The sequence below is a fragment of the Podarcis pityusensis genome (assembly GCF_964106645.2).
Source record: "Podarcis pityusensis genome assembly, chromosome: 12".
Lineage (NCBI taxonomy): Eukaryota > Metazoa > Chordata > Lepidosauria > Squamata > Lacertidae > Podarcis > Podarcis pityusensis.
In genome coordinates this window covers 7,527,992-7,542,141 of record NC_138037.1, presented here as the reverse complement: position 1 = coordinate 7,542,141, position 14,150 = coordinate 7,527,992, and the positions used below count along the sequence as shown (strand labels likewise).

Here is a 14,150-nt window from a genome sequence, read left to right as displayed (position 1 = left end):
AATATGTATCAGATTAAAGTATGCTATCTAACGCGGTAGAAAAAAGGGGTTGGAATAAAACCACCATAGAGGTAAGGGTGAGAAGTCAAATTGCTAGGGGAAATAATTACTGAAGTTGATTTGTTTCTGAAAATTCTGAGACACACCAACGCAATTGGATGCAGAGAAGACATCTCCAAGCAATTCAAACAAGTGTCCCAAACCTGTAGGCAAGGATAAGGTGTTTGTTTGCTTAACGCAGTGGCAAGCAATGTAGTTCTCCCTCTAAAGGATTGGACTTCAGTTCCCATCAGCACTGGCATGGCCAATGGAGGTTGATGGAAATCATAGTCCAACAAAATCTGGAGTTCATCACCCTTGGCTTGATGCAAAAACACCAAGTGTGCTTGCAGATCTTAGCAGGGGGTGGAAGGAAGAATTTGGAATCCAGTTTGGTTGGGTGAGAGGGCGTGTCAATAATAATAATAATAATAATAATAACAACAACAACAATAATAATAATAACAAATAATTTATATCCTGCCCATCCAGCTGGGTTTCCCCAGCCACTCTGGGCAGCTCCCAACAGAATATTAAAAACATGATAAAACATCAAACATTAAAAACTTCCTTAAACAAGGCAGTCTTCAGATGTCATCTGAAAGTCAGATAGTTATTTATTTCCTTGACATCTGATGGGAGGGCATTCTACAAGGCAGGCACCACTACCAAGAAGGCCCTGTGCCTGGTTTCCTGAAACTTCGCTTCTCACAGTGAGGGAACTGCCAGAAGGCCCTCAGAGCTGGACCTCAGCGTCTGGGCAGAACGATGGGGGTAGAGATGTTCCTTCAGGTATACTGGGCCAAGGCTGTTTAGGGCTTTAAAGGTCAGCACCAACACTTTGAACGGTGCTCGGAAACATACTGGGAGCCAACATAGGTCTTTCTGAACCGGTGTTACATGGTTTCAGCGGCCACTCCCAGTGACCAGTCTAGCTGCCGCATTCTGGATTAGTTGTAGTTTCTGGGTCACCTTCAAAGGTAGCCCCACGTAGAGCGCATTGCTGTAGTCCAAGCGGGAGATAACCAGAGCAGGCACCACTCTGGCGAGACAGTTTGCGGGCAGGTAGGGTCTCAGCCTGCATAACAGACAAAGCTGGGAGACAGCTGCCCTGGACACAGAAGTCAAAGTCGTCTACTAACCCCAGCCGATCAGGATGAAACTCCATGCGTACTGTTTGTCCGACACAAAGGTCAGCATCAGTAGGGTTTGCAGATACATGCCCTCGACCAGCAACCAGAAGAAGTTGGCTAGGATGCTGAACTGGAAGAAAGCCACTGCAGACTTGCATGCCACCTACAGGACAAAACAAGGTTCATTTCAGACAAGGAGGTTCTTTCACCAGGTAAGGTTTTCCACAGAACAACATTCAACTGAGGTCTGTGACCTTTTTCTTCTACTGGCAGGGATGATGATCATTATAGAAACATAGAATCAGAGAATTGGATGGGATCCCGAGGGTCATCTGCAGTGCCGGATTTATGTATAAGCTAAACAAGCTATAGGGACGCGGGTGGCGCTGTGGGTTAAACCACAGAGTATAGGACTTGCCGATCAGAAGGTCGGCGGTTCGAATCCCCGCGACGGGGTGAGCTCCCATTGCTCGGTCCCAACCTAGCAGTTCGAAAGCACGTCAAAGTGCAAGTAGATAAATAGAAACCGCTCTGGCGGGAAGGTAAACAGCATTTCCTTGCGCTGCTCTGGTTCGTCAGAAGCGGCTTAGTCATGCTGGCCACATGACCTGGAAGCTGTACGCCGGCTCCCTTGGCCAATAAAACGAGATGAGCGCCACAACCCCAGAGTCAGTCACGACTGGACCTAATGGTCAGGGGTCCCTTTACCTTTATCTTTAAACAAGCTATAGCTTCGGGCCCCACTTTCTTGGGAACCATCAAAAAATTAAAGGGGTGAATGTACATTTCCAAAATATGAGATAAAAAATAAACAAAATGAAACCTACATACAGCAACAGTGTTTTGTGTTGTGTAGGCTCCTATGATGTACATAATTGGCCCTGCCTGCTAGCTTGCTCCCTAAAATATCACTGGTTTGCTCCTTTCTGTATATAGGGTGCCTGCATTCTGCATGGACTGGTTGCATGGCAACATGCGCAAATTGCTTGAGATACCGATTAGGTCGACTTCTGGGGTGGCGCCATCGGCAATGGCGGACTCCCTCTGAACTGGAGGGACTAGCTCCGCGGGAAACGGGTCTTCTCTGCTACGGCGAAGCGGGGACCCTTTCAAAAATCACAGGCGGATGAAGCCTGTGACCATGGGACTCGGCGGGCACCTTTAGCGCCCCTCCAACTCGCTAAGGAACCCACTAACGGGCTCCAAAGTGAAGAGGGGGAAGTGGCGCGGTGATGTGAGTCAACTGCTATTTCCGTGGAGCGAAGCTGCATAGCCGTTGCCGGAGAGCGCTGCCTTTTTCCTGGGACAATTTGGACTCTAAAATAAGCACCCGTGAGTACTTAGACTTTGAACAACTCGACATTAGATGGGGACTTGCGAGCAGAAAGGAATTGGATCTTAAAAATCTATTTCAATTTGGTACGGAACGGGAAGGTCTAAACAGGAAGTCAGCCTTCTGTTCTTCTGTAGACAGAATAAAGCAAAGACAACGTAAACTAGAGCTCAGAAAATCACTTTTAAAGGATTGGATTTCATCATTTAAAATTGTGGAACCCCCCTTCGACAGCAGGAGAAGAAGGGGGATCTTTTTTGGACTGTTTAAAGTGAGTTTAAAGTAAAGCAACTTTCCTCCGTCCTGATCCTGGAGCGGGGTGTCAGGACTGACGTTTGAAGTTCATTGACCAGAGACAAACGTTTTTGACAGATAGCTAAAAGAAGAGAAACATAGTGATTCCACTGTTTCCCTTCGCATTTCAAAGGAACAAATATTGACAAAGTATCTCAAAAAGGGAAACTTTGTTGCAAGATCAAATAGAAGTTTTCCCCCTAGAGGGAGACTGTGAAACTGTAACCAACTCCAGGGAGCCGGCAGCTGTTTACAGATTACAATCGTGGGAATAGGCATTTGACCTTGCAGGACAATGTATTCAGAAGCTTTGTTGTGTGCTTTCTACAAAACAAATGCCCTACTGGAACAGTTACATGAGAAGGTGAATTTGATGACGACTTTGACTAGAAATTTTGAACAGGCAGTGGGAAATTTTGAACAGACAGTGGGAAAATATGTGGAGCCCACCCAGGAATTAAATCAGGAGTGTGTCCTGACAGAACAGGCCCAACAGGAATATGAGTTTTCGGATTTGACAAATGAACCTGGAAAAAGCCAGATTTGGAAAGAAAAAGTTTGGTTTGGCTTGGAAATGGGGGGCTGGATTGACCCCCCTATGTTGGGATGTTTGGACTTTTCAAATCTGGCAATGGGCCGTGAGATGTTTGGGACTGTGGGGGCTCTTAATTTTGGAGGGTCTTTGAAACATGCTTTTAAATACCATATGGAATTCAGTGCTGAATATGGAAAAGGGGCTGATCTGTCGAGAAGGGTTAAAAATATTGCCAAGCTGGAGTTACCACGAGCAGGAGACAAGGGAAAATACAGTTACAAATATGAAGAAGAGCTGCGAAAGGGACATGGAAGAGACTTGAGGGCCTCGGATATAAGGTTGCCAGGTTAATGGGCCAGATCGATGGGATAATACGGACTGACAAAACCCGGAACCAGGAGGAAGGGACGTTGGATGAAGATTGGATCTGTTTGTATTTCTTTTTTTTTACCATTAGAACTGTTTTATAAAATTGATGAATGTCAGAAAAATGTTGGAATGAAATTACTCGGCTTTAGTAAAGATGTTTAAAGAATTATGAAAGAATATTATGGTTATGAGAAGTTGGTAAGGATAAGATTTAAGTTTTAAGCTTTAAGATTTATTTTCTTATAGAAAGATAAGATTAAAACTGTTTAGGGTAATGTAATGACAGAATATTATGAAATATGGAAAGGATTTGCTGGGATAATTAATAACTAGGATACAAAGAAAGGGAGGAGGAGGAGGTCAAAGAAAGAAGGTAATGACAGTTGAGGATTCGAGAATAATGAATTTGTTTTTAAATGTTCTTAAATTGTATTTTTGTTTTTTTCCCTGTCTTTTTTTATTTTTGAATTTGTGTTTTTATTTTGTATTTTCTTCTGCTTTTATTTTATGTTGTAACACTTTGAAAATTTCAATAAATATTTTATATATATAAAAAAAGAGATACCTATTAGGTCCATAAATTACCATATAGCATATATTCAACACAAAAAACAGTGACAATTTGTTGTTGTTGTTTTTTTCATGCATAATTTTTATTAATTTGCATAATACAAAATACAAAAACAAAATATAAAAGTTCGATTCTCATTTTCACAGGTTTTTAAGTATGACTTCCTTCAACCTTTCCACAAATCATCCGTAATAATCTTTTATAAAAGTTCGCATTTCTTAATTTGTAATGCCATTAATCATTCTAGTTCTTCCATTTCTCTTTAGACAATACTCTTTTCTTTTTACAGAGCTCCTTTAAAGCCCACTAGTGTTATCTGTCCATCACTTAAATTTTCCAGATATTTCGTAAAACTTTCCCAATCCTTAATGAACCTCTGGTCTTTTGAATATCTAATTTTCCCTGTCATCTTATCCATCTCCGCATAATCTAATAGTTTTGCTCTCCATTCCTCAATTGTCGGTAGGCCCTCTGATTTCCAATTTTGAGCTAATAAGACTCTTGCTGCCGTTGTTGCATACTGGAACAGCTTTTGATCTTTCTTTTTTATCTCCCTTCCTACCAATCCCAACAGAAAAGCCTCGGGTTTTTTAACAAAAGTATATCTTAGAATTTTCTTCATTTCGTTATATACACTCTCCCAGAACCCTTTAACCTTTTGGCATTCCCACCACATATGGTAGAAGGTCCCCTCCCTTTCCTTGCACTTCCAGCATTTATTACAAGTTCCATACATTTTGGCTAATTTTGCAGGAGTCATATACCATCGGTAAAACATTTTCATTAAATTCTCCTTTAGTGTCACGCAAGCTGTAAACTTGAGATGTTTTTTCCAAAGTTTCTCCCATTCTTCAAAATATATATTATGACCGATATCTCTAGCCCAATATATCATTACCGACTTTACTTCCTCGTCTATTAAATTCCATTCCAATAACTGATTATACATTTTAGACAAAATTTTATAGTTGTTATTCAATATCTCAATCTGGAATCTAGAATCTTTATCAGCATATCCTTTGTCTTTAATATCTTTCCTGAACATTCCGTTTATCTGGAAATAGTGCAGCCAATCATAGACTTTCTCTTTGACCTGTTCGTACGGCTTCATTTTCCACTTTCCTTCTTCTTTCATTAACAGTTGTTCATAGGTAGCCCAATTGTCCCTCATGTTAATCTTTTTAACGCTCATGACTTCTAGTGGCGATAGCCAATGGGGTGTTTTAGGTTCTAACATATCTCTGTTCCTCTCCCATACCTCAATCAGTGGACCTCTGAAAATATGATTTTCGAAGCCCCTGTGTACTTTTCTCCTCCCATGCCATAGATAGGCGTGCCACCCAAATCTGTTGTTAAATCCCTCTAGGTCTAGCACTTCCTTATCTTCCAGTTTTATCCATGTTTTGACCCAGCATAGGCATGACGCCTCATAGTACAATTTCAAATCTGGCAGGGCAAAGCCCCCCCTTTCCTTCACATCTGTCAACAGTTTAAATTTTATTCTTGGTTTCTTGCCCTGCCAGACGAATTTTGAGATCACCCTCTGCCAGTCTTTAAATATCTTTATACCCTTAATTACAGGAATGTTCTGGAACAGAAACAACACTTTTGGAAGCACACACATCTTGATTGTGGCTATTCTGCCCCAAAATGACAGTTTTAGCTTGCCCCATGTTTCAATATCTTTCTTAACTCCTTTCCATACTGTCTCGTAATTATTTTTGAATAAGTCTATGTTTTTTGGCGTTACCCATATTCCTAAATATTTCACCTTTCTGGCCACCTCTATTTCCGTTTCTCTTTGTAATTCTTCAGTTTTATCTGTATTCATATTCTTTACTATAATTTTTGTTTTCCTTTTATTTAATTTGAAGCCAGCCACTTTTTCGAATTGGTCAAATTCTTCGAGTACCTCTTTTATTGAATCTATTGGATCCTCCATTGTTACAACCAGGTCATCTGCGAATGACTTAATTTTGTATTCGTTCTGCCCAACTGTTACTCCTTTTATCCCCTTATTTTCTCTTATTGAATTTAGGAGGACTTCTAACACCATTATAAATAACAATGGGGACAGTGGACATCCCTGTCTTGTTCCTTTTGCTATTCTTATTTCTGCTGTCTCCACATTATTTATTATCAGTTTTGCCTTTTGTTCCGTGTAGATTGCCTTTACCCCGTTATAGAATTCAGTGCCAACCTCCATATATTCCAATTGTTTCAGCAGGAAATCCCAGATTATGTTATCGAATGCTTTCTCTGCATCCACGAACAACAACAAACCTTGTTTATCACACCTGTCAGATAAATATTCTATAATATTTACTATGTTTCTTATGTTGTCCTTCATTTGCCTACCCGGCAAAAAGCCCGCTTGATCTTTGTGTATACTTTCTACCAATATATTTTTTAGTCTCCTTGCCAGAATTCCCGCAAAAATCTTGTAATCTATGTTTAATAGGGAGATCGGTCTATAGTTTTTAATCTGTTGTAAATCTGAATCCTGTTTGGGGATTAGTGTGATTAGTGCCTCCTTCCATGTCTCTGGTATTTCTCTTTCTTTAAGGATATTATTCATTACTTCTTGCAATGGAGTCAGCAAGACTGACTCCATTTCTTTATAATAGCTACCAGTAAACCCATCTGGACCTGGGGCTTTCCCTTTTTTTAATTCCTTTATTGCTTCTTTGATTTCTTCTACCTCAATTAGGGCACTCAATTTTCCTTTCTCCACTGTGGAAATCTTTTTTATATTCTTACATTTTAGAAATCTTTCTATTTTTCTCAGATTATTCCTTTCACTGTTTTTAAAAAGTCCTCTGTAGAAATCCAAAAAGGCCTTCCTTATTTCCTTGGGATTATTTATCTCTTCTCCCTCCACCTCGATTTTATTTATTGTGTTCTGTTCCTTCCTTTTTTTAAGCTGCCAAGCTAATAGCTTTCCTGATTTATTAGCATATTCGAAGCTTCTCTGTCTTAATTTTTTGACTTTCCATTCTATTTCCCTATTTATCAACATTGCAAACTGAGATTGTAAAATTTTAATATTCTCTTTTATTCTCTTATTTTTGGGGTTTTTAGTTAATTTTTGTTCGTTGTCCATTATTTGCTGTAGAATTTCATTTTTCCCTTTTTCTCTTTTTTTATTCTTAATTGCACTCTGTTGAATGAAGAAACCCCTCATCACCGCCTTGCCTGCATCCCACACCACCTTTGGTTTTGTATCATTACCTAAATTATCCTCGAAGTATTCCTTTAACCTTTTCTGAGCTTTCTCTACTATCTCTAAATCATCTAACAAGTAATCTTTCATTTTCCATCTGTATGATCTTTCTTCCAGCCCTTTCAGTTCCATTTTTACTGGGTTATGATCCGAAATCGTTTTGGCCTGGATCCCCACCCGTATAGATCTTGGTACTAGTTCTGCCGAGGTCCATATCTGATCTAATCTCGAGGATGAGTCATTGGGTTCTGAGTGGAAAGTATATTGTTTTTCCAGAGGGTCAGTGACAATTTGTTGTTGACAAAGGACAGCTGGACATATAAAGGGCCCCATTACCTTCAGTAGCTTAGGGCCTCATCAAACCTAAATCGGGCCCTTGTCATCTGAATCACAGCTAAAGAATCCTTGATGGTTGACCATCCAATCTCTGTTTGAAAACCTCCAAGGAAGGAGAATCGACCAACTTCCTCAACTGTCAAAAAGCTCATACAATGGGAAATTTCTTCCTAATATTTGGGCAAATGTTGATGATGGAATGGGGGTGGTGAGGATTTTCCTAGTTAATCACTCACAAAAGAGTCTCTAAACAACTCACCAAAAAGATTAAGAGTCAAAGGCAGGGCAAAAACACATTGCATTCAAACCATTACAATTGCTTTGAAGAGACTCAGCAAAACCTCTGCAGCTGAAAAATGGCCACAGGCTGTCAGTGATGTCACCAAGTGGACTTCCCTGGAGAGAGCATCCCAGCCACAACTGGGAAAGGTTGGTAAGTTGAGCTTTTGGCTGACAGAAAGAATTTTTCCACTCTTGAGAAAGTGATGGACTGGTTTTGCTTGGGACTAGTATTCTGCTCATGCTTCCAGTCTGTACATTCTCTACCCTCCCCCTTTTCCCCCAAAAAGGGCAGTGGAGTCTCCTGGTACTCTCACCTCACAAAGCTGAGTTAAAGTCTGCCCCCAACTATATGGAACTGGCGGAAATGACTGGTAGAATCCGTGACCAGGGAGAAGAGTTGGTGGAGGAAGATTGGAAGAAATTCAAAGACTATCTGCAGAAACATTGTAAAATTAAAGAATGTTAGAGTGATGTTGGATTAAAAATAAGTGGGTTCCAGCTGTTTAGGATTTAAAATTATGGATAGATTAAGATTAAGGATTAGGATTAAAAAAGTTTAAGGAAATGGAAATTTGGTTTTTAAAAGGTAAAATTTTAATGTTATATTATATTAAGAGTTAAGATTGGGATTAAAAAAAGAGGGAAAGAAATTGCTGGAGAAACAATTTGAACTGGAATACAAAAGAGGGAGGTACGAGGAGGTCCAGAAAATAAGTAAATCTAAAAATGGAGACGAAAAGGTGATATTGTTTTTAATTGTTCTACTTTCTTCTTTGTCTTTTGTTTTCTTGTTTTTTTCTTTTTTTTCTTTTAGATTATGTATTGTATATTTTGAATTGTGTATTTCTTTTTTTATGTTTTATGTTTAATATTTTATTGAAACTTTAATAAATATCATTTTAAAAAAAAATAAAGTCTGCCCCCAAGATTTCTTACACCCTAGGGAAATCAGGAAGCATGAAATGGCCATGTTGAATAAGGTCAAAGCCATCCTTTCCCCCTCACGAAAGCAAAACAGAAGCCATGTCTGAGAAACCTCATAGCCCACTCCTTCAAACACTAAGCTTTTGTTTCAGGTAGGTAACTGTGTTGGTCTGACACAGCTGAAATATATTTAAAAATTTAAAAATAATTGTCCATTAGCACCTTAGAGACCAACTAAGTTTGTTCTTGGTATAAGCTTTCATGTGCTTATGGTATCTGAAGAAGTGTGCATGCACACGAAAGCTTCTACCAGGAACAAACTCACTTGGTCTCTAAGGTGCTAAAATAAAATATTATTTTCAAAAGTGGGTCAGATGCGTACCGTTGACATCAGGCAGTGGTCCATGCTGTCGTCGGAGAACAAAATGGTGTCTTTGGTGAAAACGGCAGCTGCCCTCAGGACGAAGGAGACAAACAGATGCATGTGGATATAATTCCGTGTGCAGTGGAATTTCCTGGAAGGGGGCAGGAAAGCAGATTGTCAGTTTTGCAGGCTGACATAACCTCACTATATTGAGCTGAATTCTGCTTTCAGGGCACCTAAATGGTGGCTTTGGCTGCAGGAATTATAGGAAGGGCCACCAACTTGGGTATCTTTAAAAGGGATTTAGCTACAAGGAGTTAGCAGTGGGAGATTCTGTCAATTACAGCTCCTCTCAGTTTCTAATTTTTCCAACTTTACGGTCCCTTCTCCACATTTCCAGATCCGCTGGTCATTTATTTCTTTAAAAGACCTCATGAAGAATCACCAGCATTTTCTCCTAATCCACACGTGTGCAAAGCGATCCCCCCAATGCAGGGCATTTTTGTATGTTGTTTCAACCAGTATTTAAATAATGTTACTTACCTGTTGCCTCCTGTTTTCCAGTGCTTTAAAGCACTGTGTCTGAGTGCTTTATTCTCCCCCTGGATCTTTCCCCAGGAAAAACCACTCTTTAAAAGCTAAAGCGCAACCAACGTCAATTCGATTTCCCCACGGATTGCCATTTGCTCCGATTCAGCACTAAACAGTGGATTTTCATGGGGAAAGCTCTGGAGCAAAATGAAAGAATGTGAGTGAGTGAGCACTCAGATATGGAGCTGGAAAGTGCAGAGAGAAGTTAAATGTCGCTAAGCCCTTATATGCACACTTGATCCCTAGAATCTGCACCCGTTACTTGGCTGGAGGACTGCAATGCAAAATTCAGAGAAGTGCCAATTTAGATGGCTGTGTTTCAGTTCTCATGGCGTTTTTGAAGGTGAAATTTAGGTAAGTTCACATTTGAATCTTAATATCATGGTCATGGGTTTGAGCCCCAACTTGGGCAAAAAAAAAATTCCTGCATTGCAGAGGGTGGACTAGATGGCCCCTGTGGTCCCTTCTAAATCTACAATTGTATGAGTCTATGAATGTGAATTAAATTTATCCTCCATCTCCGTGTGGCACTTAGACTACATTCAGTCTTTATTTAGCATTCATTTTGATTATCTTGTGGGCCGTTTACATGCCGTCCTGTTCATTGTTCATTCATTCCACATTTAATAATAATAATAATAATAATAATAATAATAATAATAATAATTTATTTATACCCCGCCCATCTGGCTGGGTTTCCCCAGCCACTCTGGGTGGCTTCCAACAGAAGACTAAAATACAATAACCTATTAAACATTAAAAGCTTCCCTAAACAGGGCTGCCTTCAGATGTCTTCTAAAAGTTTTGTAGTTATTTTTCTCTTTGACATCTGGTGGGACGGTGTTCCACAGGGCGGGCGCCACTACCAAGAAGGCCCTCTGCCCGGTTCCCTGTAACTTGGCTTCTCGTAGCGAGGAAACCACCAGAAGGCCCTTGGCACTGGACCTCAGTGTCCGGGCAGAACGATGGAGGTGGAGACGCTCCTTCAGGTATACTGAACCGAGGCTGTTTAGGGCTTTAAAGGTCAGCACCAACACTTTGAATTGTGCTCGGAAACGTACTGGGCACCAGTGTAGGTCTTTCAAGGCTGGTGTTATATGGTCTCGGCGGCCACTCCCAGTCTCCAGTCTAGCTGCCGCATTCTGGATTAGTTGTAGTTTCCGGGTCACCTTCAAAGGTAGCCCCACGTAGAGCGCATTGCAGTAGTCCAAGTGAGAGATAACTAGAGCATGCACCACTCTGGTGAGACAGTCTGCGGGCAGGTAGGGTCTCATCCTGCGTACCATCACTTCCTTAACCTCAAAGGAGTTTCTATTTTTAAAGTGGTTTTGTTGCACAAAGGTGACTGAGCTCTTTAATCCACTTTAAATGTGAAAAACTAAATTTCCGGTACACGATTGAATTCCACCTGCAAGGTGCCCAGGGTTGTGATGGAGTCCAACAGAGCTATTCTGCTCCCCATCAAAGTCTGGCAAAGCCTACGTGATGCAGCTAAGCTATAGGCCCCAGAAGCACATGGCTTGAGGGAAACTCAAACGTTATCATGGGATATATATGTGTTAAGAAGAAGAGGGAAAGCAGTTTAGTTCAAATCCCAAGGGAGGGTGAGATAAGTGTAGAGCTGGGTGCTGCCTCTGAAAGGCACGTTCAGCATTTACCGGAAGAAGGTGAAGATGAGCAGTGCTGTAATGAGCGAAGCCAGGGAAGTTGCATAGCCTGCCGTGTAGATGTGCCAGAATGTTGAATAGTATGATTTCTGTGGAGGGAAAGAGAACATTAAGAAATGAAGGCACATGAGGAGGACACGTCTTTCAGAGTTAAAACCCCGTTTCCCTTGGCAACCACAGAGGAGTAGGACATTGTGTAGAAGACAGAAGAAAAAGAAGTGTCATGGGCCGGGAGTTGGCTTCACCTGCTGAACAGCAGCGTGAAGGAGCAGCAGGCAGAGTGACTCCACCTGCTGGTGATCAGCCTTCTTGCTCCTGAGGAGAACCAGCTGGCTCCAGCTCTCTTAAGCAGGGTTTCCAACCTCAGTCTGTAGCTGGAAACAACATTTGCCGTTCCTGACCAGACCTTGCTGCTTATTGTGACCTTAGTCCCTTGGCTTTCTTGACCCCTAGATCATCTGACTACATGAACTGAGATACTCCTGACCTTAGGACTGGACTGAACCTTGTATACAGACTCTGCCTCCAGGCAAAACCCCCTGAGATTTAGCTGGCTTCTCCCTCCACTGAGCTCTGCCATGACTGAGCAGCACAGGACTATGACAAGAAGACCTTCCCTTCCACGTTTGATGCACATTTGCTTGTTTTCACGCATCTAGGCTAAGGATGACCAACTTCTGCATTCGGTAGTTTCTCTTCTGTTCAAGACTAGCTTTGGCGTGGGCATTTGACCAAGGGCCAAAAAGACCCATTGCCAATCTGATCCCAATGATGCTTTGGACCACCAGCTGAGGCCACCTTCAGAACTGCAGCTCCCTAGTGATGCTCCTTGTTGTCCCCACCAGTCACTTACTTCACCTCACTCTCCCAAAGTCATCCAAGGAAACTGAACGGTGGAAGATTCAGGGCACTTAATGGGGAACAATGGCAACACGCTCTTGGCCACCTGCCAGCCATGTTGCTCTGCTTTCTAGGCGAACAGGGCAAGGGCAAAGTGATGGAGAGGGCAGGTGCGGTGCAAATGCGCTGGCAGGAAAGCAACTAGCGTGTCTAGTTTTGGTTTAGATGTCAAAACAGGAGAATATTCGGTGCAGTTTTAGAAGCTTGACTGACCTGATCTTCTGGCCCCTTTGTAAAACTCTCTTCAAACCCGCAGGCGACTGGATATGGGGGGAATGGCTCTGACCAGTAAAGGCCTGGAGTGCAATTTCTGTTGAGGAACCCTGCAAAAAAATATCACTGTGAAGCTCTAACGTTAACACATTCTATCCTAGAACAATGTCACCAGTAAATCGAGATGGCAATATCTGGAGAACCTAAAACACTAATGGGCATAAACCAGAGTGTTTGGTAGTTGGGGAGAGGGGCAGGGACCATATTTCATAAGATTTATACAACCACTTGATTGTAAAAAGCAAAACAAACCCCGGCTTACTAGGGGAGAGACTAGCTGGCCCGAGCCTTGCTGCTCCTCAGCACCCCCTGGCACAGTGGGAACGGGAACTGCAAACAGTCAGCCCATAAGGTATCAGGTGACCTGGGCAGCCAGTAGGAGGTTTGTTGACCTTATATAATACCCGTGAAGGTGGGAACCAAACTGAATTTGTCTCCAATCTTCACAGCCACTGTATTTAAACTACACCATTTCCCTCTTGGATAAAAACTTTAAGAAAGAATGGGGGAAATTTATAATTTATTTAGAAGACCACTGTAAGCAGATGAAAGCATCAGCAGGCTTCTAATCTCACTTGTAATGTAACAAATACTACAGACAATATGGATAGATATAAAATATAGATTATGATATAATATGCAGTTGAAAACGTTGACATTAGGGGGGGATGGAGGGAGGTCTCGAGATTCTGGGAAATCTCTGTGTACGGAAATGTATTTGGTTTTGTTATAAATCTATATTGGGAAAAACCAAATAAAAATGAGTTTTTTAAAAAATAAACTGCACCATTTCCCTCTCTTACCCACAAGAGGTCTGACAGAGAGATACAAAGCAGGGAGATTTTTTTTTTTTTAAAGGGTCTTGCCGTGTATGCTGGTGATTTCTTCAAAAAATCCTGGGCAGGCGAGCGTCACCGTCTCTCCAAAGGTAGCTTTGGGCCAGCAACTTAGTCCATCCCAAACTCCTGAACATCCTAAGGAGAAAACTCAGTGTCAGATTGAAGACTCCTACTATCCAGAATGATGAATAATGGCTTTATAGGGTCCAGCAGAATAAAAGCCCGCTGGACCAAGTCAATGGCTCATCTATTCCACCTAGGTTGCTGCTGCAACTTGGTGAATATTTATATAGGACTGGGCTCATGCCTGTTACCTTTAAAATCTGGTAAGAGAGTTTCGTTTTCCACCAAGCATCGACTCTCATCTTTCATAAGCTGTTGGAATATTCTGCATTCTGGATGGATGGAAGCCACCTGCGATGAAAAGGAGGGGTGGGAGAGAGAGAGGGAAAAAACTGTATTTTATTTTCTTCCCTC

At 41.5% G+C, this 14,150-nt stretch overlaps 1 protein-coding gene across 1 annotated transcript in view; it reads right to left on the bottom strand.

Moving 5' to 3' along the window:
* LOC308459160 (vasoactive intestinal polypeptide receptor 1-like) overlaps positions 1 to 14,150 on the bottom strand; it is a 44,175-nt gene that overhangs the window by 14,903 nt on the left and 15,122 nt on the right. The window contains exons 2-7 of the mRNA XM_080974339.1: positions 13,988 to 14,087; positions 13,701 to 13,808; positions 12,775 to 12,884; positions 11,653 to 11,750; positions 9,422 to 9,554; positions 1,182 to 1,335 (exon numbers count right to left, since the gene is read on the bottom strand). Coding sequence (XP_080830465.1) covers positions 1,182 to 1,335; positions 9,422 to 9,554; positions 11,653 to 11,750; positions 12,775 to 12,884; positions 13,701 to 13,808; positions 13,988 to 14,087 — 703 coding nt within the window. The remainder of the gene's footprint in view (positions 1 to 1,181; positions 1,336 to 9,421; positions 9,555 to 11,652; positions 11,751 to 12,774; positions 12,885 to 13,700; positions 13,809 to 13,987; positions 14,088 to 14,150) is intronic.